Consider the following 23,366-nt stretch of genomic DNA (forward strand, 5'->3'; position numbering starts at 1 on the left):
TACTGATAACAATTCTAATGCTGATTTATTCCCAACTACAAAAACATTGGAAAATATGTTGTTTATTATTATTAGAAAATTATTAAACAATAGTAATGCATCAGTTTTATAGAGTGCTTTTTTGGACGCTCAAAGATGCTTTACAGAGCGTTATTCACTTCATACCCGCTGGTGGTAAGCTACTAATGTAATCACAGCTGCCCTGGGACAGACTGACGAAAGCGAGGCTGCCACTCTGCGACATCGACCCCTCTGACCACCATCAACACTCACACACACTCCACTTCCATACAAGGCAATGTTGGTGAAGTGCCTTGCCTAAAGACACAACAACAGTTTTTGTGACTGGTGCCCCACTGAGGCACCTGATTTTCCCCTGGTCTCCCATCCAAGGAGACGATGCCAACCAGGCCCGGCCCTGCTTAGCTTCTGAGATCTGACGGGATCAGGCTTTGACAAGCTGGTATGTTTTGATTCTCAAGACGATTATTCAATCAGAAAGCAGAATGAGTTTCTTATTTGGTTTGCCAGTTTCAGTGATGAAATCCAGTTGTTTTAAAACTAAAATGCCTCTGATCTGAGGATGAGAAAAGCTTGTATGTGTCCTCTATCTGTAAGTTTAGGCTCTGGCAGCTCAGGTTCAGTAAGAGTACAAACCACATACAGACCATTTAACACAAAACGTCCAGCTAATCTAATTCTGCACCTCTAAATATAACTTGTTCCACCAAACTGTAGATGTGGAAAACTAATTAGACTGTGGTTCCCATCTGAAGTTAGAAATAACAACCTAGTGTAACAGTCAGGGTTCCCACAGTCATGGAAATCCTGGAAAAGTTATGCCCATTGAAAATGTCATTTTCCAGTCCTGGAAAAGTCATAGAATTTTGTAAATTCGATGAAAGTTTGGGAAAAGTCATGGAATTTTACTTTCACACAACTACATTGTTCTGTTAAGTTATCATTGGGCTATTATGATTATTTCCAAACGTTTGCACCTTTTGTTTAACAGAGACAACAATAAATGCACTGGCAGTATTTTGAATGTTAAAAAACTATAATACCAAACCATAAGGTGAGTGGAAAGAGTTAACATTTCATATTTAGGCCTAAAAGTCTGATCAATTCTACATGTGCAGGTGCCATAAAGTCATGGAAAAGTCACTTTAGGTCATAAAAAAGCAATGGAAAAATTTAGAAATGTTGTCAGTGAAAAAGAGTGGGAACCTTGTAACTACAAAAACACTGGAAAATATGTTGTTTAATAATCCAGACAATTAATTACCCAGAACCAGTTTCAATGCTGAAGTCTAGTTGTTTTAAACTTAAAATGCCTCTGATCTGATTGGTCATGACCTAAACCCATGAACCATCAGTGCTAGTGCAGCCTCTGCAACTCAGTAAGGGAATTCTGGAGGTTCTGAACTTTCACCTGATATACATCTATACTGAGAATGAGAAAAACTTTTGAGTGTCCTCTATTCAGGGTTCCCACTCTTTTTCACTGACAACATTTAAAAATTTTTCCATGACTTTTTCATGACCCAAAGTGAATTTTCCATGACTTTACTGTTTTTTTGCAAAAAACTGTAAATTATATGTTCAGTTATGGCATACTGTCTGTGTAGCTAATATGTAACATGTGAGTTAATCATTGCATCTTATCTTTTCATCTTTTAGTTAATGTCAGAACTTGTGTAGAAATGATCAGACTTTTAGGGCTAAATATGAAATGTGAACCCTTTCCACTCACCTTATGGTTTGGTTTTATAGTTTTTTAATACTTAAAATACTGTCAGTGCATTTATTGTCGTCTCTTTTAAACAAAATAATCATAATATCCTAATAACTTAACAGAACGCTGTAGTTGCGTGAAAGAGATACTAAAATACTAACTTTTCGAGGATTTCCATGACTGGGAACCCTGTCTATTTGTATGTTTAGGCTCTGGCAATCCAGGTTCAGTAAAAGTACGAACCACATACGGACCATTTAACACAAAACGTCCAGCTAATCTAACTCTACACCTCTAAATATAACTTGTTCCACCAAACTGTAGACATGGAAAACAAAAAAAAAGGTTGTAGTTCCCATCTGAAGTTAGAAATAATGATAAACTACTTACAAATGTCAACCAATATTATTTTAATGTGCTGTTTACTAAAAAGCCTGAACCATATTTTGTATATTTCAAACCTTACACATTAAAATAAGCAAATATTAAATCCGGACCACTGCAAGTCTGAATAAACCAAATCCAAAGATAGTCAAAAAATACAAAATCGTCGCCAAGTAGACCTTTTATTTACAATTTAAATAATCTACACAACATTATAGAAGCACAGTGAGGATTTAGCAACTTTTTACCATTTCAGAAACAGTTATTTTAGACAAGACCCACCCCGTTTCATGTCATGCAGTAAACAGGACCACAAGGCATCTCCAAATCTCCACCGGAACACACCGACACACACAACCGCGCTTTGGCATAGAGGGAAACCACGTCTTCAAAACATCACAGAGAAATGCTAGAGGCGTCCATAAGGTGGCTTCATTAGTAGTTACGCAGTTAATTGATATTTTATTAGCTTATCGCAGCTGTTAGGTTGATAATATGTCTGCATCAGTAGTACTATGTGTTGATTGTTCTAAAAGGCTTCATAAATATTGTAAACAACCAACTATTTGACAGAGAAGGAGAAAAGGTTTTGGCAAAGTCGCAATGACAGAATTCAAAAATAGTTCGGAGCTGAAATTGGGAAATAATTGTCAATTCAGAATAATCAAACTACAAATTACAGGCATTTAAAATTATGTAGTATATGTAAAAAAACAAAACAATTATTGACAAATTATTTCAAAGGTCCGGTATTATGCAGAATTTGACTATTAAAATGTTGTTACCTCATTAAAAACAGACTCGGAGTTGTGTTTTGTTTTATTCACAAATGTCTGAGCAACCCTTTATTATTGGTCTGTTCCACTTTGTGATGTCATGAAGTGGTAGTTTTCAAGTTAATGGCTCCTTTTACCTTTAGTTCAACAGAGATTGGCTAATTCCACAGCAGAAATCATCCAAATCATTCTAGTGAAATGTGTATGGAGTTTTAAAAAAGAACTCAGCACAAGGGTCACCAACACCAGGTCATCCCCAAAAATAAAAGTAAAAATAGAGCTCAATAGAACTCATTGGTGAGCTGCATCTACAATTTAATTTTATTCTGTTGCTATTCTTTTTTTAATCCCCCTTGCGTTTATATAGATTTAAAATGACAATATCTTAAAAATATGATAATTGTACATGAAGTTTAGATCAGCGATTTAGATGAGCGAGCATTTTTTTAGCACTTATAGTTATACATAGTTACTTATAGTTTATGCAAATGAGCCATGTGGTTTAATTTCTGTAAAATGTAAACAAATGTGTTAAGCTGAATTAAAAATGTTATAATCTCAAATGGGCTGATGTGGCTCTATAGTCATTATGGTTTATATGTTGTAAAGTTGAGTTTATTTTCGCAGTAGATTTTAATTAAGAATTTGCTGCAGTGTTGAACTTGTACGTGGATCTGTGCAGTGTCCACTGGTTATAAATCTCTCGAGCTTCTTCTGCTAAAGGAGCTCATGGTTGTTTGTATTTTTCTTGGTTTATTAAATATATAATTTTTGCAGTTGCGCATTTGTAAGATTATGTCAAGAAACCGGGAAACTGCTAGTCTGGTTCATCAGCTGGTTTCACTTTGTAGAAACTGTCTGACCTCACAGCGTTAGGATTCGTTTGATCGACGGTAGGCAGGCACTTTTTTATCGAGTAGGAAGAAGGGCAATAACGGCTTTCCCCTTGATAAAATTCACCAAACATTCTCTTTGTTCCAGCTTTTAGTCCTCAATCTCAGGAATCGTTGACAACACTGAATATATGACTCTTCGCTGATTGGCTGGTGCCCGAACTCACACTTCCGGGGGTTTTTGCGAACCGTCTAGTGTATTCTGATTCCTGACCTAGTCGCTGGAGAGAAATGAAATTGAGTGGAGGCACTAGGTGGCGCCAGCCTGGCTAGAAAACTGCATTTATAATCGGGATACTGATGTGCAGAGAAGCAATTATAATATGATGATAATTGCTAACACTGTAATTATAAATGTAAAAATTACTGAGATAAATAAACTTAAAGTGCTGAATACTGATCTCTGTTTCCCACCTTGCTGTCATTGTTGATAATTATTGTGAGAAATCATTAACGTGATCAGTGTCTTCACGTAGATGATTAATGTTAATCATTAATTATCATGTATAACTAAAGACAAACTGAGCAAATGTGTTATTTCTGAAGAGTGTATCAAATTGGTAGCCCTTCGTATGACTCTGTGCCCATGAAGTAGCTCTCAGTTTCAAAAAGGTTGGTGACTCAGCCTAAATATGCAGGGTTTGTGCGTTAATTAAACACGTGTGAATGAAACAAAACACAACTCCAGGTCTGTTTTTGATGAAGAAACATTAAAACATCAATCGGAAACCAACATAATATGGGCTCTTTAATATGTGCAAAATGTTACACGAAATATTTTATCATTTATTTTCTATACTTTAGTGTCCTGTATCCAAATTTCATACAGGTCTTTGCAAAAAACAGTAAATTATATGTTCAGTTATGGCATATTGTCTGTGTAGCTAATATGTAACATGTGAGTTAATCATTGCATCTTATCTTTTCATCTTTTAGTTAATGTCAGAACTTGTTTGAATGCGGCGTTCCATTTCGAAGCACAGACCAAGGCATTTGATCATACAGTATTTTAACATAAAACAGTTCAAGTTGTAGGTTAGGTTTTACGTGAGGTCAGTTAGGAGTCACCTGTTTGAAGGAGAAGAGGAGGAGGAGGCTGCGTTCACGCTCCAGAGTTTGATGATGTTATAATTTCAGATGGAGGGCGAGGGATTACATAACTCTATGGGAGATTTACTGAAGAGGAAATATCCAAACTAACAATCCACAAACATTGAACTTTGGACCAGTAACAGAGATGCTCCAGCTCGTGGTGCCTAAGACGAGACTTAAAACCAGAGGGGACAGGGCCTTCTCTGTGTCCTACCTCGAACTCTCTGAACGCTCTGCCCCCCCCACGTCCCAACAGCGCCCACAGTGGAGTGTTTTAAGTGTTGTCTTAAAACCCACTTTTATTCTCTGGCTTTTAACACCGTGTGAGTTGTGTGGTCCTCTGTGTTTTTTATTTATTTTACTTATTTACTGCTATTTAATGTTTTTTTATGGTTTTTGCTTTTATTTTGATTTTACTGTTTTTATTGTTTTAGGACTGGTATGACCAAATTTTAGCAATTTACCTTTTTGTTGTCTTAATTTTATGATCTCTGTGCAGCACTTTGGAAATTGCTTTAAGTTTCTCTTACTTGGACAGTAGTTTTCCTAAATACTACTCTTTTCCTCTTAGTAGAGCCATTTCTTTGAACTACTTTGTACTTGAGGAATATTATTTTCTTACTTGCTTCTTTACCCATCTCTTCCCAGTACTTAACCAGAAATATGAACCATAAACCAGGTCAACAAATCTGCAATCTGACACTTAAACAGCAAATCCCACCATAGGATTCTGCCCCGTCCTCCCTCAGTTTAAACTTTAGAGACTCTAGAAGATTCTAAATGTGAACCCAGCCTCTCCTCACTTGCGCCCCTTCCTCTTGCCCCTCCTCTCGCTCTTACTCGCGTTGATGTCACTCTTGGTTTTCTGGAGCCTGGAGAAGATCTCTTTGAACAGGGCCTTGTACTCGGGCGTGTTCTGGCTGAGGCGCTTGTCCACCTGGTCCACCTGCCTGCTGATGCCCTCCAGCGCCTCGGGGGTGGACGGCGTCTGGGGCGGGGTCAGCTGTCCTGCCCCTGATGATGAGGACGGTCCCGCTGCGGCCACGTTGAAGTCTTTGCTCGAAGGTCCCGCGGCGGCCATGTTGTAGTCCTTGATGGAGGGGTCCCTGGACACTGGTCTTGAGGTTTGGACTTCGGCGTGACATAAGCTCTCCTCGTGGCGTCTGCACTTCCCCAGTAGCTCCTCGTACTTTTCTAGCAGCGCGTGGTACTGCTCGTCCACCTCCCGCAGGATGGACATGCCTCTTTTCCGTACTCCGTTGGCGTGCATGGCGTAGCTCCCCTGCCTCCGTCCGGAAGCATCCCGAGCGGAGATTGCGTTCAGGGCGGTGTCACTGCAGCTCTTCCGCACCGGTACGCCCTGCTGACCGGGCTCTCCGCCGGCTCCCTCGCCTCCCTCTTCCAACACCGCCCCCTCGTCTACGGTGTCGGTCTCGGGGGTGCTGTTGAGTAAGGCCTCCAGTCCGTCTTCTCCTCCGATCAGGCACGGGCGGGACTTCCTGAGTTCTTGCATCTCGTGTAGCTCCGCCTCCAGCTCTTGGACTCTGAGGTGGCACCCCTCGGCCCCCAGGAGGCGCTGTTCCAGTCTCTCGTACTCCTGCAGGACGGTGGCGCACTCCCTCTCGGCGTTTTCTCGTTTGGAGCGCTCGGTTGCCATGGCGGTGCGTAAGGACGTGACGATGTCTCTGAGGCGGTCGTTCTCCTCGTCTAGGGGGCGCTTGTCGGCCAGGTCCACACTGCCGGGGTTGGCCAAGAGGAAACCATCTTCATATCTGGAAAGACACGGGCATAAATTGTGTAGTCTTGGCTTATGTGTTAATGCTTATCTTGTCTTCACTAATAAGTTACAAAGAATCAAACAGTTTGAGTCGAACTTCTACTCCAAAAAGCTGCTCAACAACAAATTTTCTGTATTCAGTGAATTCCTTCATTCACCCACGAAAGGCCCACGATGTTATTTTCCAAAATAACATCGTGTACACAGCATTGTTTTCAAAAATGTTTTCATTTACATCAACCTGCATAAATACGCCATCGAGCGCCATCATAACTACACCAAATCTCTGGGTGGCACCTGGATTAGATTCAAACCTGTAGCATTTATTTCATTACAGTTGTTGTAAGTATTACTCAAAAATACTTTGAAAAACGTGCATCACTGAGCGGGCTCACCCCTCCACAGATCTGTTAAAGAAGTGGCAAAATTGCTGAGCTCCAAGCTTCATTCGTCTCTGGTCATTAATATGATACATCGGCTGTTTGTGCAAATGCAAACACATGAAAAGTGTTTGCATCAAAAGAAATGTGACTTTTGCTCTGATGCTTCATGATCATCATCAGAGCAAAAGAGCAACTTTGGATGCACTTTCAGCTCCTAAAACTCCACTTATCTCACTTCACACGCAAATGCTAAACCGTAGTTTTCCAGAATCTCCACTCTTTTTCTTTTTTTTTTTTTAGAAAGATTCGTTTTCAGAGGCAAATTTGCCATTTGTGGGTAAAAGATGGGTATAAACAAAGGGGAATGTCTCAGTTTTTAAAAATACCCGTGTACATGTAAATGGGGCCTCAGATTGAAGTCATCTGGACACTGCTTTTGAAATCGAGCAGTCGAGGCAGCATCAGAATCAGTATCGGAACTGAAAAAGAAGGATTGGTGCATCCCTGGGCTTGAGAAATTAGAATTTTCACTGTCCTGAGCTGCGTTTGCTCTGTTCTAAAGAAGGAGATGAACTGAATCTGAAACAGTCCAGTCTTTGTTTACCTGCTAGCTTCCTATTTTTCTCTGATGGCCTCTCCCTCACTGCTGCTAGTGGCTGATTAGTATTTGATTGGCTTAATTTCTCACTACTGCTATGATTGTTGTAAACCGGATACAGATTATACCTTAATCCATCATTCTTGCTCCACGGAGCATTCTGTTTTTTAACCAAAATAGCTTTTTTCAGAACTGTTTCAAACAAAAATCTGCACCTCAATGTCTTCAAATGAGTGGTTTTGTGTTTCATTTGTTTCATATAAATATTCAGTCATAGTACTTAAGATCAGATGTGTCGTACCGTGGTGCTGTGCAGAGTTCTTTGAGGCAAGGGAAAGAGTGGAGGGTTTTGCGTCTCTCCTTCTTCTCCCTGTGGACCCTGAGCTCCTCCAGTGTCCTCAGCTCCTCCACTCGCGTCGTCAGACTCTCCACCTGAGCATGTAGCGTCTCCATGGTGCACGTCAACCTGGATGAACAAAATCACATGAGAAAATCTTTTGTTTGTTTGGTTTAATGTTTGTACTCAATTGTTTGGAAAGAATTGTTCAGGATTTAGCACATTTTGTATTACTTTCACCTATATTCGGCATCTGGGGGGAAGTAGCAGGGTAGTTTCTAGCAATAGATGAACTCCTCACATACAAAACGCAAGTACTGGCACTCAATTTTTGTCCAGATAAATTTGCTCAGCCCCAGTACAAATACATTAGAAAAGCAGCTCTTCAAAATGAGACTGCTATTTGCATTTTATTGTCCGAAAACCATTAAGTGTCTTGTTTAAATTTACTTCAGTTCCATTTTAGTTTCGCCTCTTATTTGCTTTTTTTGCCCTGACAAATGTTAATACAGCTCTGATTAAGTATGCACGGTTGGGGTAGATGCATGGGGCAATTGCAAATAACTCTCATATTGTATTGTTTATTTGCCTGCAGAAACTACAATTAACTTATTCATTCGGTACTTCAAAAACAGTCACCCAAGTCTCCCGTAGGTTATAATATAAATCTGCAGAATATGTGACTCAGACAAAGGCCGTATTCACGAACTAATATGATTTGTACTGACCTCTGACTCTCGTTCAGAACAACAGAAAATGAGCTTTAGGCTTATGTATGCAACAGCCTGGTTTCTGGTCGGTGTGCACTACTTTACCATTCAGCCACGCACACATTATGTAAAGCAGAGGTTTTCAAAAGGTGGTACTGGTGATACACAGGTTTTTATGATACTTGAGACTCCACTAGTTTACTGACAATGTAATAATACTGTAATTCTGAAGCGCAATGGTTGAAAGAATATTTTTTTAATGGAGAGATTCACAGCCAATCCTCTGCCATTTTCTTTCAATGATCAAAAATTCTTTTAATAAGACAAAAACAAAGGCAAATAGAAAAGTGTGATTTTAATTTAAAAATGTTTGTCATATCACCTAGCCCTATGTATAGTTTTACATGAAATCCAATTCTTGTATGCCAAAATTTAAGTAAAATTAAATCAGAATTTTGGACATAGGACCTCATTTCCTAGTGAGCCAGAGTGTTTGAGACGTGTGGAGACACTTTCTTAAATATTCCATCCAGTCCTTATATTTGCAGAGGTCACTGATGCTAGGCTAGTGCATGTCAATGGCCATAGTTATCCTGCCACTAAAAACAGTCTTACCCACTCCACAAAACACCCGAAACAAATCTATTATTACACCAGACTGTCAATGTAAATGTCTGTGCTGATAGAATAATGTTTGAAATAAAAATAAACTTGCATCGCATGAATCGTAGCATGTCGAGGGACTATTTTCTCATATATCAGTCCGCCACTGCCAAGCTTTCTATCAGGAAGTACAACCCTCTGCTGCTGCTCAGACATAAATAGTTTACTTCTAAAATGATTCTATCAACACAGACATTCACATCGACAGTCTGGTGTAATAATAGATTTGCCTCGGGTGTTTGTGGAGTGGCTAAGACTGTTTTTAGTGGCAGGAAAGCTATGACCATTGACATGCACTAGCCTAACACCAGCGACCTCTGCAAATACAAGGACTGGATGGAATATTTAAGAAAGTGTCTCCACACGTCTCCAACACTCTGGCTCACTAGGAAATGAGGTCCTATGACCAAAATTCTGAACTGTCCCTTTAAAGGAATTGCACATAGCCTGCACTTCTACAGTTGTTAAAAGGGTATTAATGTGAGTGTGTTAACCTCCGGATAGAGGACATATACAAGCTTGTCTCATTCTCAGTTTATGGATAGGCCTCATGTGAAAGATCAGAACCTCCAGAATTCCCTCACTGAGCTGCAAGGGCTGCACTAGCACTGATTCATGACTAGCTGCATGTGCTGGGGTTTAGGGAGTGAACATTCAGATTAGAGAGAATAATTTTAGGTTTAAATCAGAACTGGGTATTGTACTGGTCCTCAGCCATGTACAGCCCTTTGGTTAACTCTGACCAACTTGTTAAAGATAATTTGGAATAACAAAATAAACATGTTTTATAATTTTACCTCATGCATGGACTAAAGCTGCATTGCTTTTATTTTAGAGGTGTTTTTTTAAATGACATTTTTTGTAAGACAACCTCATTTTTTCATTGTTTAGTCATAACATAAACTCTTACCAGTCTGACCAACTCATCTAAACAATAATATTTACTGCATTTTATAAAGAAATACAGTTAACATTATGCACAATTGAGTTATGCATTTTGGCACGGCCCTCCACAATATTTTCTGTTTCCCATGTGGACCGATGGAAAAAATAATTGCCCACCCCTGGTTTAAACTAACTGGATTTCAGCATTGAAACTGGCAACACAAAAGAGAGACTCATGTGAGGCTCATTTTACTTTCTGATTGGATTATTGTCTTGAAAACCAAAACACCAGATTGTAACATAAATAAATATAACATCATGCCCCGAGGTTTTTGTATTTATGAATAAATCAGCATTAGAATAGTCATCAGTAAAAGCTGTATTTGATTTGTGCATCTTTAACTCATATCTGGAGGCACAGACAGGTCAGGTTTATGTTATGTTATTCATATTCTTACATACAGTTCCTTTAAACAAAAGTAAACAGTAGGTTTGGTCCACATTTTTACAGACAAAGAAGCAGTATTTGTTGTATATTGTCATCTTTCGTGATTGTGAGCAGAGTCAGACCTGTCGATCTTCTGCTGTGAGGCTTTGCTCTCCAGAACCAGCTTCTCGTTGGTGATCTCCAGCTCTCGCGCCGTCACGTCCAACTGCTCGTACACTTTGGCGTGCTGCTCATTCATGTCCCGCAACATCTCCAACTGCTTTGACAAATACTGAAGGAAAAACAACACTCACAATTAGTATTTAATATGACATACCTTATAACATTTCAAAAGAGTCATGGTCTCTAGGATGCAGTGGTCCCATTTATCTTTGTTACAGCTGTCGTGACAAAATGTGTATGTTGACAGTTTAAACCTGGGGTGGACAATTATTTTTTTCCATGGGGCCACATGAGAAACAGAAAATATTGTGGAAGGCTGGGCCAAAATGCATAACTCAATTCTGCATAATATTAATTAGATTTCTTTATAAAAAGCAGCAAATATCATTGTTTTGATGAGCTGGTCAGTCTGGTAAGAGTTTGTTTTATGACTAAGCAATGAAAAAGTGAGGTTGACTATCAAAAAATGTCATTAGAAAAAATACTTCTAAAACAAATGTGTATAAAATCCCTCAGTCGTTCAGTGTAGAATCCATCGCAAAAGGAGAAATTCAATTTGTCAACTGGACAAAAGTTTATTTTGGTCGAATATGTTTCCCAGCTCATCCAAGCTGCTTCTTCAGTTCCGGTCAAAATGCTGGCGGACACTTCCCTATATCTGCACGAAGGGAGGAGCTAACTACAATGAAACTACTCTAACACGCCTACTTTAAAAAGTAGCAGCTTTGGTCCATGCATGATGTAAAATGATAAAATATGTTTATTTAGTAATTCCAACCGGGCAGGTGAGAGTCAACCGAAGGTCTGGTTTAAACCATAAAAGTAGCTTGATACATTAGGCTATTAAAAGCATAATGATAAAATGTTGAAAATCATTTAATTGGGTTTTAATCATTTTTACAACTTTATATCAGCGCATACAAAACTTATTTTTTAACCAATTTAAAATCACGTTACCAAAATTGTGAACTGATCAGATTATTGTAAATTATTTCAAGATCTCATCTTGCCTTGTCTCACATCTCGTAAAAATGTGGTCTCATCCCACCCATAAACTGTAAATGGCCATAGCTAATCTGCTTGCCGCCTTATTACAAATAGAGAGTGAGTCATGTGGGCGCTTCTGGCTCCATCGACTCCACTTTACTTCACATTGAAAAATTGTCGCCCCTCTCTCTGTTGTCATTTTGTTCGTATTTGTACATTTGTATTAACCCTCTCTACATGATCCTGGTGTTGTTGCTTTGCTCTTTGAGGTCAGCTCTATGTTCCCTCAGCCCTCATTTCTAAGATTTTTCTCAAAATGAAACTCTAATTCAAGTCATTTTTATTTTTATACCACATTTAAAGGGATGATTCAGAGTCATTTCAACCTAGGGTCCTTTGCACCATGACCTCTACATTACATCTGTAGTCAGCTGCTGCTGGATAATAGGTTGGGTGTAATTGACTAACAAATTTGGGAAAATGGGGATAAAATCTAATGCAAATTGATGATAAAAATGAGGAAATGTGAGAACATAGGGCCTAATTTTGTAAAAAAAAAAAAAAAAGGCTGAGGGAACATATGCACACGCCCCGCTATTTTCCTAATATGGAACTCATCTCCAAGTTCACATCTATAACTGCAGCCTTGTTGAGCTTCATTTGACTGGAGATGAACGTCACACTCCTTTAGTCACACACAGCTGTAACTCAGTATTTTTGTAAAGGTTTATATTTACATTGTCATCTTAAAATCAGACCACAGTGAGTCCGTACGCACCTCTATCTCCTGCACTTGCTCCTCGTTGTTGACGTACATCTGCTGAAGAGAGTCCTCCAGCTCCTTGTTGCGTTCCAGAAGCGTCTTGCCAAGTTCGGCTGCCAAGTGCAAATCTAAGGAGCCAAGAGAGGGACAAGGGGACAGAGCGTTACAACAAGATCTCCATTAGGAACATTTCACAGCCTAAAAACCTCAATTCTATACACTTATACCCACTTCACTGGTAACATTTGTCATGAGAAGCACTATATATCAACTTATGCTTAAATAGATGTTACAGAAGCAATCATATTTAGGTCAATATTTATCTTGTGGAACATTTTCTTCGTACTAGTGGTCAGAGGTGGGGACTTGGACTCGAGTCACTATTTTTAGGACTTGAGACTTGACTTGATAAAATGAACTAAGACTTGGGACTCTACTTGGACTTGAAAGTCAATGACTTGGGACTTGGCTCGGACTTGAGAAGCACTTTTAAATCTGAATTCTTTCTATTCTGACCGTAATGATTCACACTAAGATCTTGTCAAGACATTTAAAAAGGAAAAATTAACAAAATTATTTTCTACAACTCTTATATACTATATAAATACTCATATATAAATATACCATGACTTTATAAGAACAATTTAGTTTAAAAGTCATATAAATTACAAAAATCTAAGTTATATTTGGTGCTTTGGTTTAAAGACTTGAAGCTCAAAGCAGACGACTTGGACTTGACTTGGACTTATGGGCCAGTGACTCGAGACTCGACTTGGACTTGCCTGTCTTTGACTTGGGACTTGACTCGGACTTGAGGTCAAAGACTTGAGACTTGCAAAACAAAGACTTGGTTCCACCTCTGCTAGTGGTAATTTTATTGTTATTTTTCTGTTCTATAATAAGATTTTAGCTGCAGAGGGTTGAATAAATGACTTCTATGATTCATTATAGATGTAAAATACTTACCAAAGTGTTTCATTACGCTATATTTATTTATTGCAGTTTGTGTTTTTAAGCATATTGTAGATTTAGAATAGCTTTATGGGATAATTCTACTTTAGGGTTATTTTGGGGTTTTATTTTCAATGTTATCAATTATAGTTCATAGTTACTTCAGTTACATCTTGTCCTTCACAATGTGTTTTTGTGCTGTATAGTTCTGCATTCTCGTGCTTTGTGTAAAACCTGTGGAAAAGTGTGACACTGCAGTTTACCACACAGCTTGAACTATACATTATTCATGCGCGCAGAGGGAGGAAGGCAGGAAGGCTTATACTGCAGAAAACTGGTAACCTAGTACAAGGAGGTTATGACAAAAAACTAAAAAACATGGAGAACCACACCCTTTTTGTCTTACGTTTTAATAAATAAATAATAAACTTAAAGCCTGGGAGAGAGTTATGGCTTTGATAAGAAACATATTCCAGCCAGAGCAATGGTGGACATGTATTTTACCTTAATTTATCCAGATTTGCGACTGCCACAAAAAGTACATTACTACTGAATCATCAACTGTATTTACACTGTAAATCAGGGGTCTCCAACCTGTAGCTCGGTAACACACCCCCTTCCAAGTAGCTCACCAAGGGGTTTCTGAATTACACGCACTGTGCTGAATAAGTAAAATCTGATTAATGAAAGGGACAGTCCAGAATTTTGGATATAGGGCCTCATTTCCCAGTGAGTCAGAGTGTTGGAGACGTGAGGAGACACTTTTTTAAATATTCCATCCGGTCCTTGTATTTGCAGAGGTCACTGGTGCTAGGCTAGTGCATGTCAATGGCCATAGTTATCCTGCCACTAAAAACAGTCTTACCCACTCCACAAAACACCTGAAGCAAATCTATTATTACACCAGACTGTCGATGTAAATGTCTGTGTCGATAGAATAATTTTAGAAGTAAAACCAGCCTTGCATTTGAAGGATTTATGTCTGAGCAGCAGCAGTGATTTGTACTTCCCGATAGAACATTTGGCAGCGGTGGACTGATATCACCTAGCATCTATCTTAATGGCAAAGAAAACAGTCCCTCATAGGGCTGGGTATCATTAAGAAGGTTCCGATACGATACATATCTCGATACAGTGCACTTTCAGTTTGATACAATATATTTCAAAATCGATTCCATATGAATCAGTAAAAAATAATGGCTAAATGATGGCTGTGATTCTAAAAGTCTAAAAGTCAAACCACGTCTTGTGCATATGAAGTTCATATGAAACACAAGCATTTTAAACATGAAAGCAGTGAATGTGTCAAATGTGTTGCATAAATAAGTTTCTTTCCAATAAACAAGTAACAAAACTGTAGCGCTGTAACAAAATTACTTAAAAACTAAAAAAAAACTGTATCATCACATTAAATGATACGATATATCGATATTTTGGTATTTTTGCACACCCCTAGTCCCTCAACATGTGATGATTCATGCAAAGAAAATGAGACTGTACTGACTCACATGTTAGTCATGAATAGTCTCTGCATAACAATTTTCCTTAATTACATGCTTGTTTCACCATTTTATTATTACCAACCACCAAAAAAAAAGAGGATGTCCCAGTTTTTTTATTTTGAAAATCTGGTCACCCTAAAATTTGTGCACTAATAAATGGATAAAGGTTTATGTTTATCTATTTTATAGATATCTAACTGTTCCCCATCTAAAGCTTCCCTATGACCGATTTCTTGTGACCACTAAAATAAGCAGCTCTTTGGCATTTTCTTTTTGTAAAGGTAGTTCACCAGAAGAAAAAGGCTGGAGATCCCTGCTCTAAACAAGCAACAAAACTGTAGCACTGCAACAAAATAATTTAGTAAAATACACCAAAAAATACACTTAGCGATATAATACAATAAGTGTTGGGGAGTAACAGATTACATGTACCAGAGTTATGTAATCAGAGTACAAATTATGAGTAACTGTATTCAGTTACAGTTACTGTTTAAGTGAGTGGTAATTAAATTACAGCTACTTTGTTGAAATAAATGGATTACACCGCGGTATTTTCCTGTTTTCACATTTTGAAACACTTTTTTTTTTTTTTTCCCAGTAATTCCACTCATTGCCGGACACTAAATCAGGTCTAAAACCAGGTCTAAATCAGGTCTAAACCCAGGTCTAAAAACAGGTCTAAACCAGGGCTAAACCCAGGTCCAAACCAGGTCTAAACCAGGTCTAAAACCAGGTCTAAAATTAGGTCTTCTAAACCAGGTCTAAACCAGGTCTAAACCAGGACTAAAACCAGGTCTAAAGCTGGCGGACCATGTCTCCTTCTCTTCTATCAATACTACTTTTAATTTGGTTAAGTAAAGTTTGGGCTTTTTATTTTCTTTTAGCAGCCAAAACTTCTTATGTTACAATTTCCTCGTCTTTGCTTCTCTACAGCAAACCAAGTAATCCAAAGTATTCAGATTACGTTACTCACTTTAAGTAATATAATGGATTACGTTACAAACTACATTTTGAGGTATGTAATCTGTAATCTGTAGGGGAATACATTTTAAAAGTAACTTTCCCAACACTGAATACAATACAATACAGCAGCCCTCGATATTGATACTGTATCATCACATTAAACGATACGATATATCGATATTTCAATATTTTTGCACAGCCCTATTCACTACGTCTCATCTTTGCACTCGAATACTTCACCGCGCACTTCCTGTCTCGGGTTTATCCACTGCGGCTGAGAACACCGAGGCCTGTCTGGTGTTAATGAGCGAGTCCCAAACCTCCACAGTCTCCCTGGGATCCTAAAGGAGTCCACACGCGCCGCACACTCTTCGTTATGTAATCGGAGCGAGATGACTGGGTGCTTTCTCTGTGCGGCTTGAAGTGTGAAAAGACATGAGGCGAAATGCAGTCAGAGGGTTTGTGGTTCTAACATGGGACAGTGTATAGAGCTGGGAACAAATTCTCATATTAAAGGTTAAATATGCAACTTTTCTAATGGAGAATCTGTTCCATAGTACAGCATTGAACTTGTGCATCAGGCAAAGTTACAGGTCAGGTCTGTGGAGAGGCAAGCCCATGCACAGGAATGATGCAGGATGTTATTCAAAGCATTTTTAAACGTTTCTGTAAATGTAGTAATGTAGTAAAATGCAGGATTTTTATACTGCAATAACGTCTCCACTGAAACAAGTACGTAGCGGTACACTACCAATAAAGTTACACAGTGCACCTTTAAGTCAAATACAATAGCCAAACCTATAACACTGTTAAATAATAATTATTCATTTCTTATTTCAGGTCTTTTACTACCAAAAACAGGACAACTATGTAAGAGACTCCAGATTTTTGTGGAAAAAAATTAAAAATAATTCATTATTTTGCATTAAAAAATAAAAAATAAATAAATAATAATAATACAATAAATTCTACATTTTGCATAAATAAATAAACAATGCATCATAAAATTAATATATTGAAATTATGAATAAAAAAATCAGCTACATATTTGAGCAATAAATTAGAGCCTTATTTCTTCTTAAATTTTTGTGGAAAACCATTTCAAATAATTCAAGATTTTGCATTTAAAAAAATAATAATAAAAAAAATAAAAAATAATAATAATAATAATAATAATGTGCATGAAATAAATTACATATTTTGCATAAATAATAAGCACTGTCTCAAATAATAAAATTAATATATAAAAATGATTAATGAAAAAATCTGCTGCATATTTGAGCAGTAAATTAGAGCCTTATTTCTTCTTAATTTAAAGTTAAATTAAATGGCAGTCATATTTGCACTGTAATCCTACACATTCTCTGTTATATTTTAGCTTCTTTGTTATAGTTATGTTTTATAATGTCATCTGCACACAACAAACCAATCAGGTCATTTTTAACACACAGTCAGTCACCAGTTTGCCCGTTACATCACCACATCATTTATGGGTCACGACTTGGAGCCACATGTGCTCAGCTGTGACCCCCCACCAAGGCGTGATCGAGGTGATATGAAAACCAGGACAATGCATCAGTCTGGAACATCCACGTCGCCGCGGAGACGAGGAAGCCCAAAGCAGCTTTACGTCTCTGGGTCAGCAGGTGATCAGGAGAGGGCCGCGTGGAGGTGGGGTGACGCTAAACCTACGTACGTAACAACGCAATTGGCTCTGTGTGGTTTTCAGAATGACGAAAAGTTAGGACTGTTACCATAGCGATTAACAGTTTAAACAAATATTTATATCTTTTTTGAATGGATCCACTTTTCTTTCAGTAGTGGTAGAAAGCAGAAGTTCAATTTGTTCTGTCTGCAATCTGAATTTAGTGGATTGACAGTGGTGCAGTGGGTTGAGTGTTTGCCCACCAACGGGAGAGTAGCAGGTTCACACCTCTCTTAAATTTGTTGTGTCCCTTGGCAAGACATTTCACTCAAGTTGCCAGAGCTAGTTATATGCATAGTTACTGTTTAATAATGCTGTTATTAATGTTATTTAGGCATATAGTGAAAAATATATGTAATTATTATTGATGTAACGATACCAAAATCCCTCAATACAATATTTTCACGGTTCGATATTATTGCAATATTTTGTGGAGGTTTACAAAATTGTGAATATGCCTCTGCTTCCTTTTAAAAGCCTTAGAAAAGCCTTTGGTCCTGTTATAAAATGAACAATTATGTTTAAAACGTGCTTAATAACAGTTAATTCTTCATATAGTCTGTACTGACAACAGCAAAGGATCATGGTCTATGTAGTTTCATCTGTTTTTTAACCACTGCTGAGTTTATTTGTAAAGCACAATTCGTACACAACCGTATTTTCCGGACTATTGAGCGCACCTGAATATAAGCTGCATCAACTCAATTTTAACACAATTTAAAAATTGTACATATATAGGCCGCACCTGAATATAAGCCACGGGTGTCCACGTCTTCAAGAACGTTTTCAAGCTCGTTGCTTTTATCGCCTCTGAAAGTTTTTGTCGTCTTTTTTCACCGAGTCAGTTCGTCGCGCTGCCATCGCCAAAATCTCACCATCGGCTCACTGATGCTGAGCTCACATGCAGTCGCTGTATTTCCTTCTTCCACAGTCACATAAATTGCTCTTAACTTAAAAGCTGCATTTCTTCGTGTGTTTTCCATGAGGAGGGTGTGTGCAAGAAGCTCAAAATAACTGTTAAAAACACAATCAAACGAGCATCTTTCACAGCGCATCACCCCCGTCTCTTCCCATGCATGTCTTCTGCAGAAAGAGCTGCTGTTCTGTCAGCAGATTTCAAACTCTCTCAGGGGCAAGGATAGTTTTGTCGATCTGGTATGAGTGGATGTCCAGCTACTGAAGTATGAGTATTCCCCTCACTAATGTTCATTTAGCATCATAACTTATTTTATCACACAGCGATAAACAATTTGAAGGCACTGACAATATCGCTAGGTCGCTGTGTCGCCAAATCATAGACCGTATATATGAAAGGACAATGTGCCAAACAAAGAATCCATCCGCAGGGTTCAAATTGTGAGAAAAAAGTAGCGTTTTATAGTCTGGAATTTACAGAAAGTAATTCAAAGTGCTTTATAGAATAAGAAAATCATTAAAATCACCATAACTACTAATTTATGCAAACAGCCTTGTAATCCGATATATTGTGATGGCCTCCGATATTATTGAGACTTTTGACGGTGCGATATTATGATATTTCGGTTATTGTTACATCTCTAGTAATTATACACTATTTAATTTCACAATACAAGACTCTGGACTCTTTGGTCTAAACTGGGGATTACTAAAAACTAGGGGTGTAACGATATCATCACGGTACGAACCTCACGGTATGATATTTAGAGCGATATTTTGTGGAGGTTAAAGAGCTAAAACTGTTAATATACTATTTTTTCCTCTTGAAATGCCTTGACAAGACTTAATCCAAAGAACTAAGACTTAAAAGTGCTTAGAACTGTTATTTCTTCTTGTAGTCTACACTGAAATGGAGCAAAGGATCATGGTCTATGTAGTTCCCTCTGTTTTTTTAAGCTATTGCTGCACCATAACTCTTAATTTAAGCAAAGAGACTTGTAATTCGATATGTTGTGATGGTCCACGATATTATTGTGAGAACTTTGACGATATGATATCACGATATTTCGGTTATTGTAACATTCCTACTAAAAACTTGAATAAAATACAAGAGTAATCTGTAATTATGTTTTTGTGTTTAGAATCAAAATGTTAAAGTTATTTCAGGAATTGCATCAGGGTAAACGCTACATCTAGAGCCAGCAATGGAATTTACTAAAGCAAACTGCAATTACTTGGCTAAAACTATAGTATACTTAATTGCAAGTACAAGTTCTGTTACCGTAAAAGTAAAAAGTACACATGAAGAATGAGTTTTACTGTTTAAAAATCTTCAAAATAGTCTAATTACCCCAAAAATCTAATCAGTTACAGTAACATATTATTAGTTACTTTACACATCTGCTTAGAAATCGTAAATCGCAATAAATTTTATAGTTTTTCCGGTAAAGAAGCAGAGATAAATAAGCAGACATTGATTGACTTCTGTCTGGTTGCCTTCAGGATAGTATCGGTCAATGCACAATCAAGGAAGCCACAAGATCAATACAGAGCACTCTGGGTCGACATTTGTTACATGTGAAGACTGGGGACGGCTTATCTTTGACACTGTGGGGGCTACTGGGCTTTTAAAATCTAAATATGATAAAGTTTAAGTAAGGTTTCAGCGCTGGACAAAGGGCAAAAGATTAAACTATGGGAGCTGTTCCAAGAAGTCGGTATTAAAGTTGTCGATCAGAAACTTAAAATCTCTAAAAATCAAAGGTTGTTGCTTATTAGTACGGCTATCTCATGACTTTACATTTTGTTATTTGTAAACCATAATGTTGATCTAATAATAAAACTAAACAGGGCCACTGACTTCGAGTTGAAAACTGAAGAGCACAAGAATAAACCACACGCAAGTACAAAGCAGTGGGTGGGGATAAGGGGTAGGTGAAAACAGACTTTCAGAGCACTTAAGCCTTGAATGCAGGACAATACAGGATTACTTAAAGTGCACGAATCAATCAAACTACAACTCTGAGTACGCTAATAATGGAATATAAAACTAAATGTTGATTTCTTATACGTTAATACATCTCCTTTAAATGGCGCAGGCTATATCAGTCTATGGTATACATTTAAAGTAAATGTTTCTCCAGCTATTGATCAGAAAATCAATATTAAATTTGACTTTTTAGAATTTTAGAGGACTGTTATAGGTCTACTGTGCAAATAGGCCGACACAATAGCAGAAAGATGCTGACGTAGGCTAGTCCACTGCTGACAAGATGTCCCTATTTACCCGGGACAGTCCCAGTTTTGAGCCCTGTCTCCCCTGTCCCAACAGATTTATCCAAGACCAGTGATTTGTCCCAGTTTATACAAGAAATGTCCCTGGTGTCCCGATTTTGGACCAATTTGATCACTTCCGACAGTAAATAGAAGCATAAATTGTCATTTCTTTAGGTAATATACAGAAAAGCTGCTTAAAAATAATGAAAACACAAAGAAAATGTGACTATACTGACTCAAAATTAGTGCAGAATAGGGCTGGGTATCAGTAAGAAGATGCTGATACAATACATATCTCGATTCAATACGATATATTTCAAATCGATTCGATATGGTTCAATAAAAAATAACTGCTAAGTCATGGCTGTGATACTAAAAGTCTTTGTTAAACCACTTCTTGTGCAAAGTTCATATGAAACATGCACATTTTAATCATCAAAACAGTGAAAATGTCAAATGTGTCACATAAAATAGTTTTCTTCCACTAAAACAAGCAACTGTAACAAAATAATTTAATAAAATATACAAAAATATATATATATATACTCTTGGCGATGTATCAGTACAGCAGCCCATGATATCGATACTGTATCATCACATAAAACGATGCGATATAACGATATTTTGATATTTTTGCAACAATTTTCCTTAATCACACACTCGTTTCACAATTTTATTATTAACAACCACCGCAAACCAAGGATGTCCCAGTTTTTTATTTTGAAAATCTGGTCACCCTCAACAAAATAATCAAAATAACTGACAGAGATGTGTCAAATCTGAAGGGCAAATCAAAATACTCACGCGAGGATTTTACAAAGCTACCCCATATCAACCCTAGGATCCTAATAAAGCTAATTAAATGTCTTATTTGGCAACCAGCCTTACCCAGAAGCATTTAATCCATTTTGATCGCGTGTCTGTCTCACCTTGCTCGAGATCTCGCTGGTCGTACCACGGCTCGTCCTCCTCCGTCTCGAACTCCTCCATCGTTCCCGGCGCACGGAGCATCGGAGGCCGCTCGGAACTGCCCGCTTCTCCCGCCTTCCTCTTGCTGCCTGGTGGTGCCCCTAAAAAACACCGAGGGCCCTGCGGTAGCGATGTCACCCCACAGCGACGGATGCGAGGCTGGGGGAGAGATGGAGAGAGAAAGAGCCCCGGAAGTGACAGCAACACAACAACATCCACACCACGGTCTCCCCGCAATTTCAGATGATTTCACAATTTTTTCCTCAAGATAAAATCTGTGCACCTGCTAAGTAGCCTTCCACGTGCTAATAAAGCTAGTGTGGATAATTCTGCAGGAGATTAAATGTAAATAGTTGCAGAAAAAATGTTAAAGAGTGCAAGAGGAGGAGGAGAAGGAGATGCCAGTTCCTACGGTGTCTTTTGATGCACGCTTCGGCTTCGGCAAATTGACAGCATTGGCTAAATCCCATTTCTAATACCTTGCCTCCTCGACGCTTCAGATCCTCAATTCCTAAACTCTAATCCCGCCCACATGGAAGAGTGACCAATAGAAAGTAGTTTGGTTAATATCTATTGGTTTGTCAAGTCGGTGGGCGGGATTTAAAGCGGAGGAATCGAGGTTGTGAGGCAGCGAGGAGGTAGGAAAACAGAAATAGGACGCAGCCCTCCCTCCTCGCCGTGAGCCCAGTGGTCCGCTCCTCACGTCGTGGCGTTCAAGTGAAATCAGAAATATTTATTTCTAAAGATTGTGTGGCTTAGTTTGGGGTTTAATAAAATACATTAAAATATATTTGCTCATTCACAGCATATAGTTTAGTTTGTCTTTTAAAAACAATTATAGTTCTTTAATTTGTATGAAAACTGGGCCGATAATTTCAAGTAATACATGTAAAAGGTATTCAATAAGACTTCTTACTTACTAAAACACATATTTTTAATCAGTAGCATTAGTTAGAGCTTATAGACTTAAATATTTATGTGTGATAATAAATATGTTGGGGAAACAATCTAGTAACTATATTAAATATGCCAAATATGAATTATTTTATCATGAAAATTGTTTATTACAAGTTCCCATGAACGTATCACAACTGTAAATGACGTAATCTTTTATTAAAAGCGTCCCATCACCGGCGTCTCCATTCTCACTAGTTGTAAACTGAGATTTTATTACTTTTTTTTCTATTTTATTTCGACTTGTACATATACATTTACATATTTATGCTTCTTACTGTCTTTTTGGCACTTTTATTTTTATAGAATTTATTATTACCATTTATATACATTTTTTACTTGTTATTATATTATTTTGTGATGTGTAAGCTCCTGTGTCCAAATAAATTCCTCTTGTGGATCAATAAAGTTTGTCTAAGTCTTGTAAAAAGTAAAATAAATTCTATAGCAAATTATTATTAATACTTATAACTCAGATACCTTCATCCTGTTGTCATTTTGATATTAAAATGTACAAGAAAACTGTAGTTCTTGTGG

The 23,366-nt window shown here is 37.8% G+C and overlaps 1 protein-coding gene across 1 annotated transcript; it reads right to left on the reverse strand.

Annotated features, from left to right (window-relative positions):
- Nucleotides 1–5,128: 5,128 nt before the first annotated feature.
- On the reverse strand, nucleotides 5,129–22,207 carry cdr2l (cerebellar degeneration-related protein 2-like). The gene is made up of 5 exons (XM_055152835.1): nucleotides 21,836–22,207; nucleotides 12,609–12,721; nucleotides 10,804–10,952; nucleotides 7,940–8,104; nucleotides 5,129–6,652 (listed from the first exon to the last, which is right to left on the reverse strand). The coding sequence occupies exons 1-5, from the start codon at nucleotides 21,915–21,917 to the stop codon at nucleotides 5,680–5,682; spliced, it is 1,482 nt and encodes a 493-aa protein (XP_055008810.1). The 5' UTR covers nucleotides 21,918–22,207; the 3' UTR covers nucleotides 5,129–5,679.
- Nucleotides 22,208–23,366: the final 1,159 nt, after the last annotated feature.

Source organism: Boleophthalmus pectinirostris, unplaced genomic scaffold (genome assembly GCF_026225935.1).
Source record: "Boleophthalmus pectinirostris isolate CB_2022bp ecotype Guang Dong unplaced genomic scaffold, ASM2622593v1 HiC_scaffold_17, whole genome shotgun sequence".
NCBI classification, from domain to species: Eukaryota; Metazoa; Chordata; class Actinopteri; order Gobiiformes; family Gobiidae; genus Boleophthalmus; species Boleophthalmus pectinirostris.